General features: G+C 44.5%; 1 protein-coding gene across 2 annotated transcripts in view; it reads right to left on the bottom strand.

Annotated features, from left to right (window-relative positions):
- Window positions 1–13,433, bottom strand: part of RPS6KA5 (ribosomal protein S6 kinase A5) — a 186,658-nt gene that overhangs the window by 97,130 nt on the left and 76,095 nt on the right. For both annotated transcript variants that reach the window (XM_043919775.1, XM_043919776.1), the window contains one exon: window positions 10,954–11,172. In XM_043919775.1, the coding sequence (XP_043775710.1) occupies window positions 10,954–11,172 (219 nt within the window). The remainder of the gene's footprint in view (window positions 1–10,953; window positions 11,173–13,433) is intronic.

Genomic DNA, 13,433 nt, shown 5'->3' with positions numbered 1-13,433 from the left:
TACGTGACCCTTTGGACTGGGGCCCGCCAGGCTCCTCTGTCCCTGGGATTCTCCAGGCAAGAATACTGGAGTGGGTTGCTATGCTCTCCTCCAGGGGATCTTCCCGACCCAGGTATTAAACCCACGTCTCTGATGTCTTCTGCATTGGCAAGCGGGTTCTGTACCACTAGCCCCACCTGGGAAGCCCTATAAACATATACCAAATTGGGTACCTTAAACTAACATAACATGTCAAATATCAGTTCAGTTCAGTCTCTCAGTCGCAACTGTTTGAGACCCCATGGACTGCAGCATACCAGGCTTCCCTGTTTTTTACCAACTCCCAGAGCTTGCTCAAACTCATGTCCATCGAGTCAGTGATACCACTGAACCATCTCATCCTCTGTCGCCCCCTTCTCCTTCTACCTTCAATCTTTCCAGCATCAGGGTCTTCTCCAATGAGTCAGTTCTTTGCATCAGAGGCCAAAGTACTAGAGCTTCAGCTTCAGCATCAGTCCTTCCAATGAATATTCAGGACTGATTTCCTTTAGGATGGACTGGTTGGATCTCCTTCCAGCCCAAGGGACTAAGGCAAATATATCTTATGGAACTAACATTAGGACAAATAACATTTGTTTTCAAGCAAAATTATTGATTTTAAAGTACATATTATTTACATTTCAAAACAAAAAAAAATCAGGTGTTCAAAGTCACCTCTAAGTATTTGCAACAACTTTTTCTAATCACACTATTAACATCGCTGTATTAGGGCATTAAGAACATGGAAAAATTCACTTTGTCAAGAAGAAACATCTACTGTTAGCTGAGGCTAGTTTCAGCTACTTAAGACCTCTGCGTATCTAACTTGACTTCATGTTGAACCTCCCTACTGGTCGTGGTTCATTTTTTTAATGTATTTATTTTTGGCTGCTCTGGGTCTCAGCTGTGCTGAATGGTGGCTCCTCCCGCTGCGGCCATGGGCCCCAGACTCAGGCCTCAGTGGTCGTGGCACGTGGGGTCAGTGGATACAGGACAGGGCTCATGTGGCCGCGGTGTGCGGAATCTTCCTGGACCAGGATGCACCCACGTCCCCTGCACGGGCAGGCTGGCTCTTAACCCCCAGACCCTCCTGCCAGAGCTGCAGATGCTTCTGTAACAGACGGCGAAACCGGAGTCCACTGGAGACCACGGAGCCGCGGAGCGTCACTGAAAACTGCAGACGTGACCTGAGGGGGCCACTTCCCACTGAGGATGCAGGGTAACCGTGGAAGGACCCGGCCCGCTTTCCAAGGCTCCACCTTGTTCACACGATCACACGGAAATCTGCTGGCAGGACAGGAAGCGGCCGGGAAACCAACAGAAAGAAGGGCTAAATCCCGGGTCCCCTGCATCCAAAGAAAGAGTCTCTGCTTCACTTTCACCCTCCAAACACCTACTTAAATCTAGTAACGCTATGACCCATCTCCAGTCATCTAGCCTTTGTATCTCAAATTCTCTTTAGAACTTCTCTGGTTCATATTTCTTATGGGAGCAACTTCCAAAGAGCTACCTGCCATTATTCCGCATCCCCATCATTCAGGACCTCCTCCTCCCCAGCCAGGCCCTGCCCTCCATCTTATTCTTTCTTCCTACAGAGTCTCCTCCTCCTCACCGCGCGTCCAGTCCGTACTCCCCCTGCGCTTCCTTGCCCCGAACGGTGCCTGATTGCTCCTTTCACTCCTTCTGAATCTCAGAAGCAGGCGTCACGCCGCGTATCACACACACCTGAAGGCAATTTTTTTTAATGTCATGCCGGAGTCATCTCACTTTTTCTTCTGGTTTTAGCTCAACATTCTAATGGTACCTCTTGCAAATGCATTCCAAGGCATCAAAATCATTATAAAGTTCTGACTAAGGCATAGCTATTTATCACTGCTGTGGGTTAGTCATATCTAGTGAGGAAGCTCCTTCAGTTACTGTCTGTCTTGCTTACGTTGTAGATGGCAATGGATCATGAACCATTCTGTCACTGTCTCAGCAAGTATCCTCACCCCTGCAATTTTGAGATGAAATTAATACTCGAAAGTGAAACTTTAATGTCTTAAATCCCTTTGAGCTCTTGTTGAAAGGGTGACTCACGACGACGGAACTGTCTGGAAGGTCGTGGGGTGGGATGGGGGGGGTTCATTACTGAGAGTGCTCCTTGGCATCACCTTTATAAGGACCTTCGTGATTTGCTTCTTTAGTGTCTTGTGAATTCTACTGATTAATCTGACAGTTTACACAGTCACAGATCAGCTGGTGTTTTGACAAAATTATAACTAACCGACAAAGAAAAATTGTTTTCCCAGGTTATTTTCTACATAGAAACCCCTCCCACTGACAGCTGAAATGAATATGAGTTTTAAGAGAGAGAAAGAGAACAGATGAAAATATGTTTATATTTCTTGCTGTAAGCAGGCAGAAAGAGATAAAGAAAAAGTTATAAAAAGAGGAATGGGCTCCATGTTATAAGACTTGGAGAGGCTAAAAAAATATAATGAAAAAAATCCATCAAATCTATATGATGCCATTAGATATAAATTTAAAAAAAGCCTCACTGATATTAATGATGTAGAATTTAAAGACAAAAACATAGATGTGATTTATAACAGATGAGTTTACTGCAGGGGTCAACAAATTACAGTCCAGAGACCAAACGGAGCCCACGGCCGCTGACCCCTGATTTAGAGGACAGCACATGCAATAGGAATGGAGGGAAGGCAATTACAAGTGAAAGACGCGCTGTGGGCACCACCGCACAGCGCAGTTCTGAGAGAAATGCTACGCACCACATCTGGCAAGTGTCAGAGATGGCATCTGCCAAGATAATACTAACATTCAATAGTCTTATCATTTGGAGAAGCCTGTGCCAAGCAGACAAATTTTATCCCAAAGGAACAAGCCTGGTAATCTCCAGTGAGCCATGAATCCCAGTAGAAGCATGATGGCAACCTGGACCTGAATTTCCACGTCTGCTCCCCAAACATCTTAAAGAACAGAAAGAACGACTGCAAATCTCCACGACCTACTCCCTCAGTAAAACTTCAAGCCTAGGAAAGCCCATACACACCAAACAGCAGGCTGCAGGCAGGCTGAGAAACAGCACAGGCACAAGCACAAATACAGTGAAAAACCAAGAGAGTAATGAACGTACGAAATCAACAGCTAGAAGATTTAGTGGGAAGGAAGCCACTACTGACAAGAGCAACAGACGACTGACTGACGGACGGGACATGCGGGGAGGAGGAAAACAACAGAACACTCCTGAAGGCGTCAGATGGAGACTTCAACACATGAGAAGACAAACCATGTTCCTGAACAGGAATGGCCAGTATCATACAAATACCAATTCTCCCGAAACTACTTTTTTAAAATTTAAGACAACTGCAATTAAAAACCCCCTCCAAAACTAGACAATTTGATTCTAAAGTTCACATCAAAAGTAAACAAACATGATGGAACACCCCAGAAACTCTGAAGAATAACAGAAATGAAAGACAAAGGGGGTCTAGCCTTTCTGAGTGTTAAAACTTATTGTAAAACTTTGATGAACTAAAACAGTATGGTAATGGCATATGATTCAACAAAACAGGACAGTCAGTCAGGAAAGACATGAATATGTACGAGAATTTAAGATAAGTAAAAGGCAGCACCTCAAGTCAGTAGACACCTGGGCTTTTTAGTATATGGTGTCGGGATGTTCGCCACGCAAAAAATAAAAGCATACAAGCACTGGAAGGAATACTGGTAAATCCCTTATAACCTCAGGAGTGTGAGATCTTCCTAACTATGACTTAAACTCCATAATCCATAAAGATGTTTTTAAACAAATTCTACTCCATATAAATTTAATTAAGTTTACATGGTAAAACGTCATAAAGTCAAAAGAAAAGTGGAAAATAGGGGAGGATTTACTATGAATATTACAAACGATTAATCTAAAAGCTCCTAGAAAACCGAGATGAGAGCAAACGGGCCAAGGGCACAGACAGACAATCTGCAGGAAAAGACAAACAACCATTTAAACATATGAAAACATTCAACCTCACTAAAAAAATTCAGATCAACTCTACACTGAGACACCACCTATCTACAAGACAGACAAACATCCAGAAGTTTGAGAATATGCTTTGTGGAGAAATAGGCACTCTAACACAATTCTAGTGGGAGTGTAAACGGCACAACCCCTGTGGAAAGGTATACATGAAATTACAGACGGCAAAAAAATAGATCAAGCAACCTTTTCCCATGAATTAAGGCTACAGTTTTTTTCCTATCCGAGTGGGAAATGACATGTACAAGTTGTGTACTCTGGATCATCAAAAGATAAAACTGGAAACAACCCAAGGATCCAACCCTAGAGAACTAGTTAGGTGTGCTATGTAATGGAATGGAATACTATGCAGGGATAAAAAAAGAATGGGGAAGATCTTAACAAATTAATAAAGAATAAACTGCAGGATACATTGTTAAGTGAAAACAAGAAAGGTCAGAAAAATACATACAGCAGGCTACCTCTGGTTATGACTGAAGACAACTGATTATCAGGGATCTTAAAACACAGTACCACTTGAATTCTTTAACTTCTTTCTTCAAATACTGGCAATTAAAGGGACTGCATCTGGCCTTTCCATTAGAAACTGTACCTCAGGATCTCAGGGTAAACAAAAAATTACACTGGTTGAGACAGCCACACTTTTTCAGAAGAATTCCAACTAATAGATGTGGAAGAAATGACAGATCTAGAAAAATCACCCTTTAGTCAAAATGTTCAAAACTCCAATCATAAAATAAATCAGTAATGGGGATATAATGTACAGCAGGGTGACTATACTTAATAACACTGGATTGCATATTTGAAAGTTCCTGAGAGAGTATGCCTTTAACATTCTCACCACCACAACAGCAAACAATTCTGTAACTCATGATGAAACAGTTGATTTAAGCAATGACGGTGATTGCAGCCATGAAATTAAAAGACGCTTACTCCTTGGAAGGAAAGTTATGACCAACCTAGATAGCATACTAAAAAGAAGAGACATTACTTTGCCAACAAAGGTCCATCTAGTCAAGGCTATGGTTTTTGCAGTGGTCATGTATGGATGTGAGAGTTGGACTGTGAAGAAAGCTGAGCGCTGAAAAATTGATGCTTTTGAACTGTGGTGTTGGAGAAGACTCTTGAGAGTCCCTTGGACCGCAAGGAGATCCCACCAGTCCGTCCTAAAGATCAGTCCTGGGTGTTCATTGGAAGGACTGATGCTGAAGCTGAAACTCCAATACTTTGGCCACCTCATGCGAAGAGTTGGCTCATTGGAAAAGACCCTGATGCTGGGAGGGATTGGGGGCAGGAGGAGAAGGGGATGACAGAGGATGAGATGGTTGGATGGCATCACCGACTCAATGGGCATGAGTTTGAGTAAACTCTGGGAGTTGGTGATGGACAGGGAGGCCTGGTGTGCTGCGATTCATGGGATCACAAAGAGTCGGACACGACTGAACTGAACTGAAATGTTAAAACCGTAAATTATCAAAATATCACAGATTATTTTCACTTCTAAGGGAAAAAACATAACTCTATTATAAACAGATCAGATTATCACTTCTGTAACTTAGTCTTAGCATCACTAACAACCAGATCATAGGTTTCTCCACTGTGATATGGTATGTTCCGCAAAAATATCTAATGGCCATTTATCAAGACTTGAGCTCCGATTTCCCACATACTGGAATTCAGCAGAGGAATAAGCTAAAGACACTGTATGTTTTCAGATCAATAAACCAAGGATATGAAAAAGGGAGCGTTCCAGATTAAGAGACTTCAAGCACGTAACCGAGTGAGTGCTCCTGGTTTGAACACACCAGCTGCAAAGGAATTTACGGGACAAGGAGTGAAATGTGAACACAAACTTGTGTGGTAGATGGCCACAAATTCTTTGTAGTCACCACATTAAGAAGCGAAGTCTATTGAGGATGTGGAGAGAAGGGAACCCTTGAGCACAGTTGGTGGAAATGTAAATTGGTGCAGCCACAATGCAAAACAGTATGGAGGTTCTTCACAAAATTAAAGAGAGAGCCACCATATGATCCTGCAACCCCGCTTCTGAGTGTTCATCTGAAGAAAACAGAAGCACTAACTTGAAAAGACATGTGCACCCTCATGCTCACCGCAGCGTTATTTGTAACGGGAGATACAGACACACCCTAAGTGCCCATTAATGACTGAATGACCGAGCAGAGAGAATGCGGTCTGTGTGTGTGTGCATGTCTGTGTGTATTTCTACACATATGTAAAACGGAATATCATATGCCCATAAAGATGAAATCTTGCCATTTGCAACATCATGGATGAATCTTGAGGGCATTACACTAAGTGAAATAAGGCAAACAGAAAGACAAATACCACATGATCTCACTTATATGAGGAATCTAAAATGAAGAAATAAAGAAAGAGCAGACTGACAGCTACCAGCGGTGGGAGCTTGGAACATGGGTGAAACGGGTGAGGGCGGCCACAGGCGCAAAGCTCCGTCCTAAAGTAAATCAGTTATGGGAGTGTAAAGTGCAGCACCAGTGGCTGTAGTTAATAACACTGGATTGCATACTTGAAAGTTCCTAAAAGAGTAAACCTTCAAAGTTCTCATCACAACAACAACAAATAATTCTATAACTATGGGTGGTAATGGGCGTTAACCAGACTTACTGCAGTGACTGTTCTGCAACACATACAAATATCAAATCATTATGTTGTGCACCTGAAGTTAATTTACAGTAATATTGTATGCCAATTATAATATATAATGCTGTATGTCAATTATATATATGTGTGTAAGAAAATATTATTTAAAAAAAGACACGACAAGAAGTCGAGTCTGCTTCCCCACTCATTAGACCCGGGCTGGTTCTGTGCTGGAAGTAAGGCTGTGTGAGCTCCGGGGCCCAGCCTCAGAGCGCCTCGGAGTCCTCCCTCCGCCCTCCTGGCTGTCTGCACGAGCTGCCCCGAGGCGGCCACGATGGGAAGAAGCTGATCTACCACGTTGGCGGGTGAGAGCCACGTGGAGAGGAAGAGAGGGTCTCAGCAGCACCAACGGGAATGGCACCAGCTCAGCCCTCAAGCCCAGCCAGCCCTCCACTCTCTACCACATGAGCAAGTCCAGCCAACCCACAGCATCACGAGAGAACACGTTATTGTTTAAGCAACAAAATTTTAGAGTTATGCGGCAATAAACAATGAGTATTACTGGATATTAAGTGAAATGAAAATTTATTAACCAGGAAAGATAGACATCATTAATATATCCATAAAAAAAAAAGCTGGTTATCAATCCTTTGTACAGGACTGCTGCTGCTGCTGCTAAGTCACTTCAGTCGTGTCTAACTCTGTGCGACCCCATAGACGGCAGCCCACCAGGCTCCCCCGTCCCTGGGGTTCTCCAGGCAAGAACACTGGAGTGGGTTGCCATTTCCTTCTCCAATGCAGGAAAGTGGAAAGTGAAAGTAAAGTCACTCTGTCGTGTCCGACTCTTAGCGACCCCATGGACTGCAGCCCACCAGGCTCCTCCATCCATGGGATTTTCCAGGACAACTTCATCTTAATAAAATATACATGCATGCAGACACACAGACAAAAAGATCTAGAAGAATATACTAAGGTAATAACAGAGAGAGGTATGTATAATGAAGTAAACTCTGGGTCCTAAAAATGTTTTCTTGTTTTTGTTTTGCTACAGTTTCTACGTGCATATATCTGCTTCTGTAGTAACAATGAAGTTTTTTAAATGGTCTACAATGTTTGTTTATTCATCAGAACAAAGGTCAGCCAGCTGGATCCCTGAAAAGCTTGCTTGACATGTGAAATCTTGCTATTAATCTCTAACAGTACACAAAAGCTAGATAAAGTTAATCAATACACCTTTAAAGACAGTTAAGGGCTGAAACTGTCTCCCCCAAATTCGCATATTGAAGTCTTAGCCCCAGTACCTCAGAGTGTGACTGTATTGGTAGTCAGGGCCTTTAAGGAGGTAACTAAGTTATTGAAATGAACCCATTAGGGTAAGCGCTAATCCAATCTGATTCGTGTCCTTAGAGGAAGAGAAAATTTGAACACAAAAAGCAACACTAGAGGTGTGACTGCAGAGGGTCAGCCATGTGCAGAGGCGGTAAGGGGGCCTCGGTGAGCTGGGCTGAGGCTGGGCCAGACCCTTCCTCACGGCCCGCACAGCAAACCACTCCCACTGGCGCCCTGGTGCTGGACGTCCAGGCACCCGAACTGAGAAAGAAGAAATCTCTGCTTAGTGAGCCACCCAGTCTTACATTTTGTCATGACGGCCCTGGCCGAATGCGACAGTATTTGGAGGACTGACCTAGCATGCGTTCCAAGCACTCCAAACAAGTAACAGAACCAGAAAAACAAACCGAAAAAAAAAAAAAGTTTAAAAAGGTCCCGTTCAAGATTTCTGAAAAGTGTTGTCTTTCAAGTCAAATAGCAACTACAAGCATGCACAAAGAGGACGAGAGTAAAGGCATCTGCCAGGAGAGGAGGCAGAGGGCAGGCTTCCTAAACGCATTGCCTGCCTCACCTAAGAGGGAGCAAGTCCACCGTCCAGTCTACGTTCTACTCTTGAGCTGCCAGAAGAGATGGGCTTTCTCATTTTGGGTTGTATTTATTTATTTGTGGGCCACTGACAAAGAGCAAAAGTAACAAAGAAGCAACAACAAAAAGAGCAATGTCATCAAGGACTGTTTTTAATCAAAATGCAAATATTCCACTCATCTACTTTGAGGTTAAAAGTATTATTTATAAAAACTGCACTATTTACAATAAACAACTTAGACAGAAGGAGCATAGTACGGTCAGGGACAGAGGAAAGGGACAGGGGGAGCAGCGGGCCCAAAGCCCAGGAGTCCGGCTCTCCCGCTCCAGGCTCGCGCTGGTCTACAAGCTCAGGCGTCAGATTTAACTGTCATGAGCCGGTTTATTATAAAATCTGGTTTGCTGAACAAGACAATCATTTATAGCGAGTCTTTCTAGACTCCCTGAGGTTCCATGGCAATTGTGATTGGGGGAGGACCAGAAACAAACTGTAGGGTTTGGTGCCCTGAAACTCAGATTCAAGCACCGCTCCTCATTTCTATCTGTTTTCCAATTGAAGGTTTGTGTTTGCATTTGAGGGAAGGGTTCCACTGCTAAAAATGTTGAAACCATTGTATTACAATGCCCTGTCCACTACACGCTACTGGAGAAAAGTACAGAAGGAACTGTATTTAGAAATCAGTAAACAGCAAAGCTGAACAGATACACACAGGAGGAGAAGGAAGGCCTGAGACACCAGGCAGATGGTCATTTGAGTCAGGACCCTGACCAGACAGGGAGACTGTGGCCTATCTGTATGGAAGATCTGGGATGGTTAGAGGATGCTAAGCACCGCAAACTGGGCCTCAAAAAGTGAATGCAATTTTAGGCAGCATTAATAAAAGTATAACTTTCAAAATGAGAGCATTTGATAAAGTTGCCAAATATATATTAAAAAGTCTGTTTGTACCACTAATAATCGGAGAAAACAAGGGGCACTGTTGGACAGACTTCCAACGATTCAGATCTGAGTTCTGATCTTTATTCTCAAGCTTATACAAGATATGTGACTGCAGGAAATGAAGCTTCCAGAACCTCACCACCTCTGATGAGAGGCCTCTGGCAGAGCTGCGTGGGAGTTAGTGATAACTAGGACAACACGGAGCAGAGGGCCAGCACACCGAAGGAACGAGAGAACCAGCTAATGCTTACAGGGCACCGTGTCTGCAAGTCCACCTCATCTAATCCTCACAAGAGATCAATACCAGGGCACCATAATACATAAGTGCAAGTCCTCACAAGGATGGGACTAAAACTGTAGGAGAAGATACATTCTATGATGGAGGAGAGTCACACTAGAAGTACTGCCATTTACTTCCAGCAGGAAGAGAGAACCATACAACTTTTCTGAAAAGAAATCTGGCCAGATTTCAAATCTGCACAGGGGACATTTCTGAAGTCCACATACTCACAGCAGTCCAACTCTATCTGATAGGGCTTCCCTGGCGGCTCAGGTGGCAAAGAATCTGCCTGCAACGCAGGAGACCAGGGTTTGGTCGCTGGTCAGGAAGATCCCCTGGAGAAGGGAATGGCAACCCACTCCAATATTCTTGCCTGGAAAGTTCTATGGACAGAGGAGCCTGGTGGGCTGCAGTCCATGAAGGAAAGGATTCAGACAGTGTCTGTGGGTGGGAACGGGAGTGAGCAGAGTACTGACTGACTCTTGGGGACCTCCCTTAAAACCAGGCTCTTCACTAGAAAAGCAAACCATCTCTGAGAAAAATCTTTTCTTTTCCCTAATTACTGATTTCCATAAATATACCCTTGTTGGCCCAAACCTGTATGTTCCTGAGAACTGCGGCCTACTTTCCCATCCAGCTCCGACATTTGAATGGAATCTGCCACCCAGGGAAGCAGCTCCCTAACGACTCCCGTGCTCAAGACTAAAGAGGAGTGTGAGGGCGGAGCGCACAAACCCCTTCAGGCCAGGAGGTTCCAGATCCAGAGCAACTCCAGTGCTCAAGGAAGCGCCACCACGGAGAGAAGAATGGAGGTTAAAAGATTGCACGTCTTCTTTTGTTTTTTTGAAGATTTTTTGGTTTTGATGTGGACCATTCTTAAAGTTTTTGTTGAACGTGTCAATATATCGCCTCTGTTGCTCACGTTCTTGTTTTTTGGCTGTGAGGCATGTGGGGTCTTAGTTCCCTGACTAGGGGTCACACCCTCACCCCCTGTTTGGAAGGCAAAGTCTTAACCGCTGGACCACCAGGAAGTCCCAAGACTCCACTTCTTCTAAGTCTGAAGTGTGCCGCCCTCTAGGGAGGTCACAGCTCAAAGCCCAGAGTGTGCGTGGCGAGCCGGCGGCGGCCGGGAAGCGCACTCACCTAGGATGAGGTGGAGCTTGGCCTCCGTCTGGAAGGCGTAGTGCAGCGTCACCAGGAAGGGCGACTGCCGCACCTGCTCCAGGACCTGCCGCTCCGCCCGCGCGTGCTCCGTGCTCTTGGCCTTCTGGACGATGGCGGCCTTCTTCAGGACCTTCATGGCGTACAGCTTTCCAGCATCGTGGCCACTCACTTTACGCACGAGAAACACCTTTCCGTAAGCTGAAAATGAAAAGAAAAACATCAGAAGAGTGATTACAAGGCTGCCCAGGCAGAGCGGTAACTGATGCAGACGAAGGTTAACGGTGCACAAAAACTCTCTCTGAACGAAAAAGCACCCTAGCACTGTTTCCAACAGTTCTTTCATATATTTCTTCACGTTTATGCCAGACATCTCTCTAGGTCTCACCCTCAGATGCAGGTATCTCACCACTGCTGACGAAGGGAGGCTTTCACCCTTTTACTGTTATTCCCGCCTCAGTATGTTTAGCTATAGGAAACTACTGTTATTACGGTCAATTAACCACAGTCCAATTCTGAACAACCAGGACGTTTTAGACATCACATAAAACCTCTAGGTTTTGCTACTGCTGTAAATAAATAAAAACAGTTCTTAACGAGAATCTAAAAAAAAAAAAATCTCATACATACATATGAATCAAGTATCTCAAGTACTCCTCTAATACTTATTTTAAAAATTCTAAAGCGACATAAGCTGACCTTGTACAAACAAAAGAGATCTTCAGATTCCTGACCCAGGGATTGAACCTGGGTCCCTCTTCTCCTGCATTGCAGGCAGATTCTTTACCGCCTGAGCCACCAGGGAAGCCTGTAAAAGACTCTGAATAGCAAGCAATACCAACAGAACCCCCTTCACAGCTCGGGACAGCAGTTCACAAGGCAGTAGGTGAACCCTGTCACATGTTCCTAACTATGGGCTCAGCTGGGAGAATCCTGTGGACAGGGCCACTCCGCTCTATGTGGAGGCACTGGGGCCACACTGGACACTGTGCCCAGAGCAGACACCTGCGCTTATTTACCTAGAGAAGCAGGGAAGGCCAGGAAGAGGCAGGGGGAAGGAGGAGGGGGAAGGCAGACAAAAAACTGATAAGGGGAAGGAGTAGGTCCCCAGTTCACCCCTACAAGGCATAAAGCCTCTCCCCTTCTCAAAATGCAAACACCTCCTGGGATGGTTGAGACCAGTCCCACTTCTGACGTGCTTTCATCAAGACCATTCTGGAGATGGTCTGAGGTCTGATCCAGACCCATGCTTCCTCAGACTCTGCCCACACTTCAACAGTGTTTCGCATATAATCCTGTTCTAACCTACTCACAAATAAGGCAGTTTTAAGGGAAAGGCCTAAATATTCATTGGAAGGAGTGATGGTGAAGTTGAGGCTCCAATGCTTTGGCCACCTGATGCTTAGAGCCAATTCATTGAAAAAGACCCTGATGCTGGGAAAGACAGAAAGCAGGAGAAGAAGGGGACAGCAGAGGACGAGATGGTTGGATGGCATCACTGACTCAATGGACATGAGTTTGACCAAGCTCTGGGAGTTGGTGATGGACAGGGAGGCCTGGCGTGCTGCTGTCCATGGGGTCGAAAAGAGTCGGACATGACTGAGCAACTGAACAGCAACAGCAAAGGGATGGGCTCCTACGCTGTGGACGTTATTCGGTTCAGGACTCGAGGAAGTAAATGAGTGCAGACTCATGATATACAGTGGACAGAGAATGGTGGCACATTCCTGAGAAGGAAGGGAAACTCACTAAGCACTAGGCGTGCAGGCTCTGTGCTAAACACATTCCACACAGTGACTCGCTCGCTTCTCAAACAGCCAGTGAGGTTGGCACTTGTAGTAATCCCATTCTGCAGATGGAAGTGCAAAATGGAATTACCGAAAGGAAGTGGCCAGAATATGTGGGTAAAAAGTGGCAGAACTGATTCAGATGAAAGCAGTGTGACTCCAAGGACTACACAATTAACCTCACCCTAACCCAATTAACCATTTGTTTTTAAAAACATACATTCTTCATGAGTACTAGAAATGGGATGGTGTGGATTTTAATAAAACCTCTACCATAAACATACTGAACATACTCTGGACTGTAGAAAAAGTTAACAAACAGGTTGTGTCTTGTATTGAAAATAAAATGATTACAGATTGAGAGTTTAGTAAGGCAGAAGTGAACCAAAAAAAAATGTCAAAGGATTGTTAGAACCCAACAATCTATTCAGCAGCAGTGAAATGAAGGTGGAAAATATTCTAATGAAGAGTTCTTACTGTACCTTCCATGGAATAAGGTTCTACAGAAATCCGGAAGAAAGTCAAGTCCTCTACAAGTACAAGGTTTTTGTTCCCCTACACACACAAGGCACCTGCCCTAAATTTCTGTTCTGAGATTCCTGTCTCCAGACTGTTATGGTCCTTAGAAATTGCTACCTGTCTGTCTTCTCCAACAAAGAAAATCTTTCTACAACA

The sequence above is a fragment of the Cervus elaphus genome, chromosome 12 (assembly GCF_910594005.1).
Source record: "Cervus elaphus chromosome 12, mCerEla1.1, whole genome shotgun sequence".
Taxonomy (NCBI): Eukaryota; Metazoa; Chordata; class Mammalia; order Artiodactyla; family Cervidae; genus Cervus; species Cervus elaphus.
This window is presented reverse-complemented; position numbering and strand designations above follow the sequence as displayed.